The sequence below is a fragment of the Palaemon carinicauda genome, chromosome 32 (genome assembly GCF_036898095.1).
Source record: "Palaemon carinicauda isolate YSFRI2023 chromosome 32, ASM3689809v2, whole genome shotgun sequence".
Taxonomy (NCBI): domain Eukaryota; kingdom Metazoa; phylum Arthropoda; class Malacostraca; order Decapoda; family Palaemonidae; genus Palaemon; species Palaemon carinicauda.
This window is the reverse complement of record NC_090756.1, coordinates 76,978,860-76,994,527: the sequence shown is the minus strand read 5'-3', so window position 1 is coordinate 76,994,527 and position 15,668 is coordinate 76,978,860. Positions and strand designations below refer to the sequence as shown.

The window sequence follows — 15,668 nt, the reverse complement described above, 5'->3', positions numbered from 1 at the left end:
AGAGCACATCCCTCGCTTGTAGCTCGTTTGTACATAAATAGGAACGATTTCCATTTGTATTTGGCATGTAAACAATGTACAAACGAGCTACAAGCGAGGGGTGTGCTCTACAACGCTCACAGTGTCACACACAGGTGACGTTCATAAGTCATGGTTCTCTAGTTCCTTTTTTCTTCCTATCTTTATATAAACTAATGGATTTATATGAAAGAAAAATATTCATTAACCTTATAGAAATGTTTCACACAGTCAATAGATAAATGAAATTCATTACAAGTATCAACAAACTCACATGATCACACTTGTAGATTATAGAATGGACTAAGATGAGAATAAATATCGTATACATATTTCATACAGTCAGTTAAATATAATAATTTTCCCGCCTAGCACTTGCATGGCAGCAGATCGATCCCAGCCCGAGATCGTGAGTTTAAGTGGGGGAAGGTTGGACTTGCCCAACTGACGTTCTGGTGAGTATATATTCCAATAAAACTTTAACTGAAACCAGACACATATGATCAGCACCTAAGCCTCCTCTCCACCCAAGCTACGACCAGGGAGGGCCAGGCAATGGCTCCCGATGATTTATATAATTTTATTTACTAGTGGAATAAGACTATCCTGGGGTATTGTCAAAAATGTACTGCATTAATATATATATATATATATATATATATATATATATATATATATATATATATATATATATATATATATATATATATATATATATATATATATATATATATATATATATATATATATTGATATACATTGTTAAGTTTATTGAAAATCGGTTATATTAATTAGCTTATAGTCTAGGTAAATATTAGTTTGCTGTTCTTTTAACTATTCAAAATACAATGTTTCCATTATGATATAAGTATTGTTAAAATACCTAAGTTGGAGGATTTAAGTAATCTAAAGTAAGTGTAAATAGTGAATAAATTAAAGTATGAGTACAAGTGCATTTGTTTTTGGCCATTAGGACACTCCAAAATCAAACCATTGTTCTCTAAAATTGGGTAGTGCCATAGCCATTGTACCATGGTCTTCCACTGTCTTGGGTTAGAGTTCTCTTACTTGAGGGTACACTCGGGCACACTAATCTATCTTGTTTCTCTTCCTCTTGATTTGTTAACGATTTTATAGATTATAATTGAAAAATTTATTTTTAAGGTGTTATTCTTCTTAGAATATTTTATTTTCCCTTTTTTTCCTTTCCTCACTGGGCTATTTTCTCTGTTGAAGCCCTCGGGCTTGTAGCTCTCTGATTTTTCAACTAGCGTTGTAGCTTAGCAAGTAATAATAATAATAATAATAATAATAATAATAATAATAATAATAATAATAATAATAATAATAATAATAATAATGGTCTATATTTAGAACAAATGAATTATAAACTGAGTCATTGAGCTCACCTATAGAAGTGGAATTTTGACAAATATAATTTTTTTTTTCTCCCTGAATCAATTTTTGTCCATTGGTATTAAATCCTACATTCTTTTCAAAATCAAATATTTTAATCAGATTATCTTGAAGATGTAATCAAGCTGCAATTATAAATTAATGATTATACTCATGATTGATTTGATTTATACAGATTATGTGCCTTGTTTTTTTTTCTTTCTGTCTGTTCTAAATATCTAAGATATTCTACATGTATTCTTGGTGATCCAAAAAGCAGTTTGAATAGTATACATGAGACACAGATGATGAATTAACCAAATTGTTCATTGTGTTGATTATGCATTATTCATATCAGTACTAAAGTTGTAAGATTAATTTTACATTTGACAAAACTTTGCATGCGACTAGTCCTCGATCATTTAAGTTTTTTTTTTCTTTTACAGGCCACATAACATTAAATATGTGTTTAAACTTATTAAAAAATCTTTTTTTATTTAAAAATTTTGTTGATAATATAAAAAAAGATATAAAATATTTTCCTGAAATTCGTTAAATATATACTTGAGAAACTTTTGTGCTGTCAAACGCTGATTGAAAAGATAATAATAATAATAATAATAATAATAATAATAATAATAATAATAATAATAATAATAATAATAATAATAATAATAATAATAATAGTGATAATAATAATAAAAACGTTTACAGTCACAGTTGGCACTCCTGCTTCTGATGAGCTGGTGAGATTGGTAATCCTGGGAGGCGGCTGATATGATATTGTTTAGTTGTTTACATTCCGAGATTCCAGACCTGTCTCGTCCGTTCCAGATCTTCCAGCTTCCATTGTATTCCGTTGATTACGACTTCCATTGACTGGATAGATTATGGGTAGGTTAATTTGTGAAATATCTGCTATAAGATTGAGAGTTTGTTTGATGAAGTGTGAATGTAGAGCGAAGGAGAATGCGGTTGACTAAAAGGGTGGCCTAAGTAAGGTTCCCAAGTTTGGTTAGGTTGTGGTAATACTTAGGTTAGGTTGAGTTCTTGCTGTTTCTTATAGAAAAAATGGTAATTGTGTAGGAGACCTCTGCGCTCGATTTAAAAGTTTTTAAAAGTAGAAAACGCAAGAAAACAGTAAATTAGAGCTACAGTTACCTTGAAACTGTGAGATAATCCTCCTACAACCACCTAACTCTTACACAGAAAATGTAAGCATAAACCTACTACTACAATTATGGGGGACCCCAGTGGGAAGCGGGGTTTTTGGGTGGGGGGAGGAGGAGAAAAGGGATTTTTCGGGGCACTACCCAACCTAATACAACTACCTACCCTACCCTGGGGGCCATGTACCCCTACCTAGGCCTACCGGGGGGGGGCTCCGCCCCCCCTGCGACCCCCCCTTAAGGCCACAGTAATTTTCAGGGCACCAACGAACCTAAGACACCCACCTAACCTAGCCTATGGGGCCCTGTACCCCTACCTAGGCCTACCGGGGGGCCTCCGCCCCCCCTTGCGACCCCCCCTTAAGGCCACAGTAATTTTCAGGGCACCACCGAACCTAAGACACCCACCTAACCTAGCCTATGGGGCCCTGTACCCCTACCTAGGCCTACCGGGGGGGCCTCCGCCCCCCCTGCGACCCCCCCTTAAGGCCACATTGAGTTTCAGTTCAAACGAAACAAATTCAAATGAAAACGCCTTTTGCAAAAAAAGGAACACAAACTTCAAATTAGTCTCAATATCTAACTTACCTTTGAAACAAGACACGAAAAAATTGCACCTCCTCTTCCTTTTCCCACGAGTAACCACACTACGATCACACCGGAATGCTAATTTGTTGTAATCTATACGGCACACATTTTCACACTTAGGGCACTTTTTCTCTGCCAAAATCAAACCATGACGTTGAGCAAATGCAATTATCAAATCAACTTTCCCTGAATAATGTACACAAAAATCCCCATAAGAAATGAAACAATTTTCACAAGTGACACAGTCGGAACGGGATGAAGGTCCTGCTAATTGCTCCATACTTCACGGCAAAATGAGCTTTTCACTTCACGGCAAAATGAGCTTTTCAGTTTGAAGGGAGATCCGAGACGTGCAAAAATATTCCTCCGCGGAACTTCACGTAAACTGTGGTAACTGGTGGAAAAATAGCAGGGATAAGTGAAGTAATAAGTGTCAGCATTGGCTAGATTTGTAAAAACCGCCATGATTGGTTTTCAAACTTTGTGACGTCAAGAAAACACCTGTTATTGGTTAGAATAGCATTGAGAACTAGTCTGCCATACGCAGTAAGGCGGTGAAACAGCTCATTTTAGCCAAGACATCACACAGTAAACAAAAACAAACACTTAGAAAAAATCCAAGTGAAACATAACTATACACACGAATATCTTCGTTAAATAGAAGCTGCTCATATATTGACTATTATATAAGCGTTCTATATGATATAATAGTGAATTGTAGGTGTTTAAATTCTTCAAGATCTTCCGCGGAGCTCTCCTACACATTTACCAAAAAAATTACGATCTCTTCTAAAATGACACTCGTTTCCATCGCAAATGAATAGTTTCAGAAATATATATACAGTACATATATATCCTACGATAATGGGGGATCACAGTGGGAACTTGGGGTTTTGGGTGGGGAAAACATACTGGGGAAACGATATATATTGTTTTCCTATAGTAAATAACGTGAATTAACCGAATTTGATGTTCATTTCAATCGGAAACAAACAGATCTGTCAGATCAACCAATTCGGGTAACTTTGAGTTGCACGGTGTCACTTCTCTTACGAACGAACGATAACATTAGCAACGTTACCAATAATACACAGTGTTACCAACGTTGACGTATGGTACACAGAGTTACCAACGGCACGCTGACATTACTAAAGATAGTAATGATAATTATTTCCATATGTATTTTAAATAATTTCTCCATATAAGTTTTACTCAATATATAAAAAGTACAGAAAGGGCACAGAACCTAACAAACCCACCTAACCTAGCTTAGTAGTATGACAGGGTACAAAATAACATTTGATCTACATCGGACGTTGGCAGCACTGGTTACTGTATTTTTTCATGACACAATCTTTGTAACGGCGCCTCTAAAAGTTTAATCAGATATACTGTTTTGTATTTTCCTGCGGTTATTATAATTTCAAGAAGGTAATGTATAGAGAAGAAAAGGCTTGTTTTACGTTTATATATCGATTCTCCAGTATGTTTTCCCCACCTAAAACCCCGAGTTCCCACTGGGGGTCCCCCATTATTGGAGGATATAGATGTATATATATTTCTGAAACTATTAATTTGCGACGGGAACGAGTGTCATTTTCGAAGAGAGCCTATTTTTTTCTATAAGAAAAAGTAGTTGTTTTCCTAGGTTACATTGCCCTGTAATACACTACAATGAAACCCATTTGTCCTTGTAAAACTTGTGTTATTCAGTCCTAACGAACTACAAAGGCTTCCTACTGGAGTTCCACTTCAGATTGTTCTCTCTACGCTTTTATTTTATTACGAATTCTTGTGATGTAAGGGAAGATAACCGGTAAAATTATAGTTACAGACGGACAACATTTTGAACTGAAAGTATGCGTTTTCTTGCATTAAATAATATGCTTTAACCAAATTTAAAAATAAGTTTTAATTTTCAATATTAATCTTACCCGATGATCATGTAGCTGTCAACTCCGTTGCCCGACAGAAATCTACGGTCGGGATACGCCAGCGATCGCTATCCAGGTTGGGGTGTACACAACAGCGCCATCTGTGAGTAGGTACTCAAGTACTTCTTGTCAACAAGAACTCAATTTTTCCTCTGTCGTGCCGCCGGCAAGACCTACTTGGATACGCTGTTGATTCTGGAGTTGTTGTTCACGATTTGGTGATGTATTCACTCTAGAGTTTAGCCTTCGCTATTCAGGAAGCTTTATCATTAGCTTAGCAAGCTTTTGGAATTAATTTGGATTAATTGTTAACGAACTTTGCTAGATTTTGGAATCCCCCCTTGACTACTTCTAAATTCAAGATGTCTGACCAGTCTCAAGTCCCTAAGTACAGGCAGTGTAGCGTTAGGACTTGTGCTAGGCGTCTTCCGAAGGCCTCTATAGATCCTCACACCGTATGTTCCAATTGTAGGGGTAAATCCTGTCAATTGGAAGATCGATGTGGGGAATGTGCTGGGCTTTCGGAATTCGATTTTAACGAATTCCTTAGAAATGCATGTAGGTTAGAGAAGGAGAGAAATAGGAGGAGTTCTTCTCGCTCTGTGGATTTTTCCTCTCCCCATGCCCCTCAACCTTTTCCTTCCCCTGTGGTGGTGACCCCCGAACCTGCTACGAGTGCTCAGCCTTCCATGGCGGATATGTTGCGTGCCATTCAGGCTCTCGGTGACAAAGTGGAGTCATTGGCTAATGACCGTAATCAGCTCTTGGCAGATGTCAGAGAGCTGAAAGCGAAGAGTGCAGTGGGAAGTGTTAGTGCTAGTGATGTGCAAAGTGTCAGTGTCAGTGTTGCGCATGAGGGTACATCTGTGCGTGCCAGTCGTCCTCCCAGTCCGGGACCTCTTGCAAGCTCCCAAGCCCAGGGGAGAAGCAATGTCGAAGGACCAAAGGGTTCGGCAGGCCTTGATCGGCGCACGGATGTATCCTCAGTGGTTGCGGACGTATCTGTTAAGGATCGTCCCATCCACATACAGACGAATGAGCCCTTACATTCCTCGTCAGTGGAAGAAGTTTCCAGGAGGAAACGATGGACCAAGGTCTCACGACCGCTCAAACGTTAGTTCCCTTCCGAGCGAGTCCAACGGCCCAGGTGTAGCCACTGGGTCAGTTCGGACTCGCCGCAGTCATCTGATGACTGCACACCTCCCAAGAGAGGTAGAGTGGTCCCACAACAGGCTACTGCTCCGTCTGTTGTTGCTCCAACCACAGTAGACCCTAAGTGGTCCATGCTGCAGACTATGCAGTCTCAGCTTGCGGCATTCATGCAGGAGTATCATGCTGAGAAGGTTAACACTGCTCCTGTTAACCTACAACCCGCCGAGGTTGTGCGCTCAGCAGATACTGCGGCTGCCTGCTCCCACACTCCACCTGTGAGAGCTCCACCACCGATGCGCAGTCCACCCTGCCAGACGCATGTTCTTGCTGCACCATCTGTTAACATGCGTGAGCTACCGCATCAGCAGTGGGAAGGTTCTGTAGAGCTGCCGGGTTCCAGCACTATGCGGCATTCTCCGCAACCCATGCAGCATGCTCAGCATACCTTACAGCATGCTCCGCATACCATGCAGCATGCGCCGCATACCTTACAGCATGCTCCGCATACCATACAGCATGCTCCACAACCCACCGCAGCCCCTCCCACACACCAGCCCTCTGCTTTTGTTGTTGCCAGCTCGCAGACCGACCAGCAGCGGCATGATGTTGGATCCGCAGGTACGCATGCACCCGTACTGCCGGATTCAGCCGTTCAGCTTTCTGCTCTACCTTTGCCACTTACAACTCAGCTTTCGGATGATGGAGTATTGGATGACGAAGCTGCACATCTGGATGAACCACAGTCTGATTTTGAAGGGCCCAAGTCTACGCCTCCCTCCTTAGACTTTCGTAAAGTCCTTGCCTTGTTCAGGGACTTGTATCCTGAGCAGTTTGTGTCTGCAACCCCTCGCTCTCCTCCCTCCAAGTTTGCTCTGGGCATGCAGTCTGCTGCGCCTGCCTTCACCAAGCTTGTTCTCGCCCGATCATCTAAGAGAGCTTTGAGGGTTATGGGAGAGTGGTTGCATTCCAAGAAGCAACTGGGAAAGACTTCTTTCGTCTTTCCGCCTACCAAGCTTGCTTCTAAGTCGAGCGTCTGGTATGCCACGGGAGAGGAACCCGGCTTGGGAGTTCCTGCCTCTGCCCAGGGCGACTTCTCAAGTCTGGTTGACTCTCCCCGCAGGTTGGCTATGAGACGATCGAAGATCTGCTGGTCCTTTTCTGATATGGATCATCTGTTGAAGGGAGTCTTTCGTGCCTTCGAGATATTCAACTTCCTCGATTGGTGTTTGGGAGCCTTAAGCAGGAAGACTTCCCCTTCAGATAAGGACTCGGCCATGCTGATCATGTCTAGCATGGACAAAGCAATTTGGGATGGGTCTGGTGAACTTGCGGCTTCGTATGTGTCAGGAGTCCTTAAGAAGAGAGAACATCTTTGCTCCTTCTTATCGGCTGGTATCACTCCTTGCCAGAAGTCAGAGTTGTTGTTTGCTCCTCTCTCCAAGTGTGTGTTTCCGGAGGAGCTGATTAAGGGGATGGCTGCCTCGCTTATCCAGAAGGATACTCATGATCTTATGGCATCTTCCGCACGTAAGGCTAAAACCTTACCTTCCGTGCCTAGACCCTTCCGCCCTGCAGCAGTTGACACACCTGCATCTAGGTTCATCCCGCCCTTTCGTGGCAGAGCCTCCAGCAGAGGAGGTACCCGTGCCGACAGTCACCGTGGCAGGTCCAAGAAGGGTTCCAAGTCCGCAAAAGGCAAGTTCTGACTGCCTTCCTCTCCAGACAGCAGTGGGAGCCAGACTCAAGACCTTCTGGCAAGCTTGGGAGAGCAGAGGTGCAGACGCTCAGTCTGTGAAGTGGCTAGGGGAGGGATACAGAATTCCGTTCTGCCGCAGTCCCCCTCTAGCTACGTCTCCCATCAACCTCTCTCCCAACTACAAGGAGAAGGACAAGAGGGTAGCGTTGCAACAAGAGGTGTCGCTCTTGCTACAAAGGAAGCGGTGGTCATAGTCCGGGATCATCAATCCCGGGCTTTTACAACCGTCTCTTCCTGGTAGAGAAGAAGACAGGAGGTTGGAGACCGGTGCTGGACGTCAGTGCTCTCAATGCTTATGTCACCAAGCAGACGTTCACGATGGAGACGACGAAGTCGGTCCTAGCAGCGGTCAGGCAGGAGGACTGGATGGTCTCGTTAGACCTGAAAGACGCGTACTTTCACGTCCCCATCCATCCAGACTCCCAACCTTTCCTAAGGTTCGTCTTTGGAAAGGTTGTGTACCAGTTCCAAGCCCTGTGCTTTGGCCTAAGCACGGCACCTCTTGTGTTTACCAGACTGATGAGGAATATTGCGAAATTCCTTCACTTAGCAGACATCAGAGCCTCCCTCTATTTGGACGACTGGCTTTTAAGAGCTCCAACAAGTCGTCGCTGTCTGGAGAATCTCAGATGGACTATGGATCTGACCAAGGAATTGGGCCTCCTGGTCAATATAGAGAAGTCCCAGCTCGTCCCATCCCAGACCATTGTCTATCTAGGTATGGAGATTCAGAGTCGAGCTTTTCGGGCTTTTCCGTCGGCCCCAAGGATCAATCAAGCCCTAGAATGCATCCAGAGCATGCTGAGAAGGAACCAATGTTCAGTCAGGCAGTGGATGAGTCTAACAGGGACACTTTCATCGCTGGCCCAGTTCATCGAGTTAGGGAGACTCCACCTCCGCCCCCTTCAGTATCATCTAGCTGCTCACTGGAGAAAGGACATGACGCTAGAGGCGGTCTCAGTGCCTGTTTCCGAAGAGATGAGGTCTACTCTAACGTGGTGGAAGAACAGCATTCTTCTCAAGGAAGGTCTACTATTGGCTGTTCAGACCCCCGACCACCGTCTCTTCTCGGACGCATCAGACACGGGCTGGGGTGCGACTCTGGACGGACAGGAATGCTCGGGCACATGGAATCAGGAGCAAAGGACACTTCACATCAATTGCAAGGAGTTGTTGGCAGTCCATCTGGCCTTGATAAACTTCAAGTCCCTCCAGCTAAACAAGGTGGTGGAGGTGAACTCCGACAACACCACAGCCTTGGCTTACATCTCCAAGCAAGGAGGGACTCATTCGAGGAAGTTGTTCGAGATCGCAAGGGACCTCCTCATTTGGTCAAAAGATCGAAGGCTTTCGCTGGTAACGAGGTTCATTCAGGGCGATATGAATGTCATGGCAGATCGCCTCAGCCGGAAGGGTCAGGTCATCCCCACAGAGTGGACCCTTCACAAGAATGTTTGCTGCAGACTATGGGCCCTGTGGGGGCAGCCCACCATAGATCTATTCGCTACCTCGATGACCAAGAGGCTCCCGATGTATTGTTCTCCGATTCCAGACCCAGCGGCAGTTCACGTGGATGCCTTTCTGCTGGATTGGTCCCACCTCGACCTGTATGCGTTCCCGCCGTTCAAGATTGTCAACAGGGTACTTCAGAAGTTCGCATCGCACGAAGGGACACGGTTGACGTTGGTTGCTCCCCTCTGGCCCGCGAGAGAATGGTTCACCGAGGTACTGCAATGGCTAGTGGACGTTCCCAGGACTCTTCCTCTAAGAGTGGACCTTCTGCGTCAACCTCACGTAAAGAAGGTACACCCAAACCTCCATGCTCTTCGTCTGACTGCCTTCAGACTATCGAAAGACTCTCAAGAGCTAGAGGCTTTTCGAAGGAGGCAGCCAGAGCGATTGCCAGGGCAAGGAGGACATCCACTCTCAGAGTCTATCAGTCCAAATGGGAAGTCTTCCGAAGCTGGTGTAAGGCGAATGCAGTTTCCTCAACCAGTACCACTGTAACCCAGATTGCTGACTTCCTGTTACATCTAAGGAACGTAAGATCCCTATCAGCTCCTACGATCAAGGGTTACAGGAGTATGTTGGCAGCGGTCTTCCGCCACAGAGGCTTGGATCTTTCCACCAACAAAGATCTTCAGGACCTCCTTAGGTCGTTTGAGACCTCTAAGGAATGTCGGTTATCCACACCAGGCTGGAACCTAGACGTGGTTTTAAGGTTCCTAATGTCTTCGAGATTTGAACCGCTCCAATCAGCCTCTTTTAAGGACCTTACATTAAAAACTCTTTTCCTCGTCTGCCTAGCAACAGCTAAAAGAGTCGGTGAGATCCACGCCTTCAGCAGGAACATAGGTTTTACATCTGAAACGGCTACATGTTCCTTGCAGCTCGATTTTCTGGCTAAAAACGAGCTTCCTTCCCGTCCTTGGCCTAAGTCGTTCGAGATCCCAAGCCTGTCCAACTTGGTGGGGAACGAACTAGAGAGAGTGCTTTGCCCAGTAAGAGCTCTCAAGTACTACTTAAGACGTTCAAAGCCATTACGAGGACAATCAGAAGCTTTATGGTGTTCTATCAAGAAGCCTTCTCTTCCGATGTCTAAGAACGCAGTTTCTTACTACATCAGGCTTCTGATTAGAGAAGCACATTCTCATCTGAAGGAAGAAGACCTTGCTTTGCTGAAGGTGAGGACACATGAAGTTAGAGCTGTCGCTACTTCAGTGGCCTTCAAACAGAACTGTTCTCTGCAGAGTGTTATGGATGCAACCTATTGGAGGAGCAAGTCAGTGTTCGCATCATTCTATCTCAAAGATGTCCAGTCTCTTTACGAGAACTGCTACACCCTGGGACCATTCGTAGCAGCGAGTGCAGTAGTAGGTGAGGGCTCAGCCACTACATTCCCATAATCCCATAACCTTTTTAATCTTTCTCTTGAATACTTTTTATTGTTGTTTTTTGGGTTGTACGGAAGGCTAAGAAGCCTTCCGCATCCTGGTTGATTTGGCGGGTGGTCAAATTCTTTCTTGAGAAGCGCCTAGGTTAGAGGTTGTGATGAGGTCCTTTAGTATGGGTTGCAGCCCTTTATACTTCAGCACCTAGGAGTCGTTCAGCATCCTAAGAGGACCGCTAGGCTCAGTAAGGAACACGTACTTAAAAAAGGCAGAGTAATGGTTCAAGTCGACTTCCTTACCAGGTACTTATTTATTTTATGCTTGTTATTTTGAATAACTGATAAAATGAAATACGGGATACTTAGCTTCTTTGTTAACATGTATGCTGGTCTCCACCCACCACCCTGGGTGTGAATCAGCTACATGATCATCGGGTAAGATTAATATTGAAAAATGTTATTTTCATTAGTAAAATAAATTTTTGAATATACTTACCCGATGATCATGAATTTAAGAACCCTCCCTTCCTCCCCATAGAGAACCAGTGGACCGAGGAGAAAATTGAGTTCTTGTTGACAAGAAGTACTTGAGTACCTACTCACAGATGGCGCTGTTGTGTACACCCCCACCTGGATAACGATCGCTGGCGTATCGCGACCGTAGATTTCTGTCGGGCAACGGAGTTGACAGCTACATGATCATCGGGTAAGTATATTCAAAAATTTATTTTACTAATGAAAATAACATTTTGCAAAGAAAACTGTTTTTTTTTCTATAACAAACACCTGTGTTTTTTTTTTTTTTTTTTTTTAGTAGAAAAGCTTGTCCAGTCCATAACTATAATAAAACTAGATAACCCTTTTACCCCCAGGCTCTTTGGAAATTTCCAACCCTTAACCAACAAGGGGTTATTTTTTTTCCCAGCACATTTTGCAGTATAATTTTTTTAAATTGCTCCAACAGCCTTAATTTTTGTCATAGAGAGGTCAGGTTGGTCTCATTCTCTTGGAAAATGCTTGAATTTTTTCAAAAAATTATAAAAAATATGAAAAAAAAAAATTTATGGCATTTTTTTGCAAGGACGTACCGGTACGTCCATGTGGATAAAGGGATGGGTTTTGTGAAACGTACCAGTACGTCCTTTGGGGGTAAAAGGGTTAATCTCTCCAAGATTGACAAAGATAAATTTTAATTTTTGCTTGCCACCAATAAATGAATAGGCCTAGTGCCATTACATCCTTAATACTGAAACTTCAATTTCTTCCTTGTCCATATTCATGGGTTCCAAAGAGCCTTGGTGCCCACAGTGCACCTTACATGGTGTACCATAGGCATCGCATGGGGTCTTTCCACCCTTTTCCGTCCATGTACCTTCTTTTCTTCTTACTTTCCAATATTTTTTAGATTGTGAAACTCAATTTTAAATATTTAACTTAGCCGGTGAATATATAATAGCTGCAACTCTGTTGCTCGACAGACAAAAAAACAGTAAAAACTCACCAGCGATCGCTATACAGGTTGCGGGTGTGCCCACCAGCGCCAACTGTCGGCCAGATACCACTCTCGATGTAAACAAAGACTCAATTTCTTCTCTGTCGACGTGTCGACAAGACGTACTTTACTCGCTGTTGAACCTGGAGTTTTTCCCATCATATTTGGTGAAGTACTTTAATTTGGTTTGAGCTTTCGCAGTACAGGTGTTTTCTTCAAATAAATCCTTGAACTCTTTTTTTTGGATCGGATTAATTGTTGATGACTTAGATCGTTTTTTTGAATTTTCCCTTGACCAATTCAAAATGGCTGACCTTTCACAAGTTCCCAAGTTCAGAAAATGTAATGCTAGGGACTGTCATAGGCGTCTTCCAAAGGCTTCTCTCGACCCTCACACTGTTTGTTCCAATTGTCGGGGTAAAACCTGTCAATTGGAAGATCGGTGTGAGGAATGCGTGGGCCTTTCGGAATTCGATTTTATCGAATTTGAGAAGTATACACGCAGACTAGAGAGAGATAGGGTAAGGAGAAGTTCTTCTAGGTCGGTAGATTTTTCCTCTCCACATGCCCCTGAACCTAATCCTTCCCCTGTAGTGGTTGTTCCTAACCCCCCTCCTAGCACTCAGGAACCATCGATGGCAGACATGATGCGTGCTATCCATGCCTTGGGGGAGAGAGTTGAGGCCCTTGCAAGTGACCGCAATCAACTCATGGCGGACGTAAAGGAACTAAAGTGCCATAGTGCCACGGCGGAAAGTGTTAAAGTGCCTAGTGTTTCTCAAAGTGTTGTGAACAGTGTTGGGCTTGAGGGTTCGTCTGTTCGTGCCTGTCGTCCTCCTAGTCCGGGACCTCTTGCAAGCTCCCAAGCCCAGGGGAGAAGCAATGTCGTACGACTCATGGGTTCGAGAGGCCTTGATCAGCGAACAGACGTTCCCTCTATGGTATCAGGCGTATCTCCCCAAGATCGCCCCTACCAACGTAAGACGAGAGAGCCCATTTTTACCTCGTCGTCCGAAGGTGTTTCTCGTAAGAAACCTTGGACCAAGGTCTCCCGACCTTTGAAGCGTAAGTCGGTCCCTTCAGGACAAGTCCAACGTCCCGGTTGTAGCCACTGGGTCAGTTCGGACTCGTTGCCGTCATCTGATGACTGCTCGCCGCCTAAGAGAGGCAAAGCTGTGCCGCCTCAGTCGCTCACCCCGTCTGTTGCCGCACCTGCTGCCGTAGACCCTAAATGGGTGTTGCTGCAGGACATGCAGTCCAAGCTTGCGTCCTTGATGGAGGACTTCAATGCGGAGAAGGTTGCTGCTGAACCTTCTGGCCAACAACCATCCAAGCGGTCTGTTGTGCGTCCTGTTGACGCTGAGGTAGCTTTCTCGCGTCTACCAGTTGGGGTTGTACCTCCACCGATGCGACCCAATGTGGGTTGCCAGCCGCACGTTGACGTTAGGCGACGCACGGAGGTGGTTGTTGACGTTCAGGACGTTCATCAACCATCAGAGGTGACTTGTTTTGACGCGGTGCGTCAACCTCCGCAACCCGGTATGGTGTTGACTGCACAACCCAGACGGTCTAAACAGTCTCGGGTGGACGCTGTGCGTCCTCGCGCATCCATGGTTGTTGACAGTTCCCAGACTGTGCAGCAGTTCCATGACGCTGCGTCCGGCTCCGTCACGCATGCACCAGTGCGACCGGACTCGGCGAGTCAAACGTTGCCCACTCCTTTGCCGTTTCTCACCTTTCAGAACTTGATGAGCCTAAGGCAACTCAACCATCCTTGGACTTTAGAAAAGTCATGGCTGTATTTAAGGAGTTGTTCCCTGACCACTTTGTTTCTGTGGCTCCTCATTCGCCGCCGTCAGAGTTTGTATTAGGCGTGCCTGCTACCGTACCTGCCTTTACTAAACTCGTTCTCTCTCGCTCATCCAAGAGACCTTTGCGGCTGTTGGGAGATTGGTTAGAGACCAAGAAGAGTTTAGGAAAGACAGCATTTGCCTTTCCCCCATCTAAACTCTCGTCTAGATCGAGCGTCTGGTATGCCACGGGAGAAGTTCTCGGCTTGGGAGTTCCTGCCTCTGCCCAGGGCGACTTCTCAAGTCTTGTAGACTCTCCCCGCCGCCTTGCCATGAGACGCTCGAAGATTTGTTGGTCACCATCGGACCTGGACCACCTTCTTAAAGGTATATTTAGGGCTTTCGAAGTCTTTAACTTCCTAGTCTGGTGCTTAGGAGCCCTGAGCAGGAAAATCTCTTCTGCAGATAAGGATGTTTCCTTGCTCATTATGTCCTGCATGGACAAGGCCGTCCGTGATGGGTCCAACGAGCTTGCCGCCTCATTCACGTCCGGAGTCCTGAAGAAGCGAGAGTCTCTATGTTCTTTCCTGTCTGCTGGAGTGACGCCATGCCAAAGATCTGAGCTACTCTTTGCTCCCCTTTCCAAGTGCCTGTTTCCTGAAGTCTTGGTTAAGGAAATTGCCTTGTCTTTAGTTCAGAAGGACACCCACGATCTAGTTGCGTCCTCGGCTCGCAAAGCTCCCCCTTTGCCTACATTGTCTGCTAGACCGAGGATAGACACTCCAGCGTCTCGCTTTATTCCGCCCTTTCGTGGCAGAGCCTCCAGCAGGGGAGGTGCTCGTGCCGAAGGGAAGCGAGGGAAGAGGAAAGGATCCAAGTCCTCTAAGGGCAGAGTCTGACTGCCCGCATCTTCAGACAGCAGTAGGAGCCAGACTCAAGAACTTCTGGCAAGCCTGGGAGAAGAGAGGCGCAGATCAACAATCTGTGAGGTTACTCAGAGAGGGGTACAAAATCCCTTTTGTACGCAAACCCCCTCTAGCGACGTCCCCCATCGATCTCTCTCCCAGGTACAGAGAGGAAGAAAAGAGACAAGCCCTGAAACTGGAAGTGTCTCTTTTGCTAGAGAAGGGAGCGGTGGTCAAAGTCTCGGACCTTCAATCACCGGGGTTTTACAACCGTCTCTTCCTAGTATCAAAGAAGACAGGAGGTTGGAGACCGGTGCTAGACGTCAGTGCTCTGAATGTCTTTGTCACAAAGACGAAGTTTTCCATGGAGACCACAAAGTCAGTCTTAGCAGCGGTCAGAAAGGAAGACTGGATGGTCTCGCTAGACCTAAGGGACGCCTACTTCCACATCCCCATTCACTCAGACTCCCAACCTTCTCTGAGATTCGTCTTCGAAGATGTGGTTTACCAGTTTCGGGCCCTGTGCTTTGGCCTAAGCACAGCTCCTCTCGTATTTACGAGGCTGATGAGGAATGTGGC

The 15,668-nt window shown here is 44.9% G+C and overlaps 1 protein-coding gene across 3 annotated transcripts in view; it reads left to right on the top strand.

The window, feature by feature from the left end:
- Window positions 1-2,204: 2,204 nt before the first annotated feature.
- The window catches only part of LOC137625391 (uncharacterized), a 74,262-nt gene continuing 60,798 nt past the window's right edge, over window positions 2,205-15,668 (top strand). For all 3 annotated transcript variants that reach the window (XM_068356259.1, XM_068356261.1, XM_068356258.1), the window contains exon 1: window positions 2,205-2,307. In XM_068356259.1, coding sequence (XP_068212360.1) covers window positions 2,304-2,307 — 4 coding nt within the window. In that variant the 5' untranslated portion in view covers window positions 2,205-2,303. The remainder of the gene's footprint in view (window positions 2,308-15,668) is intronic.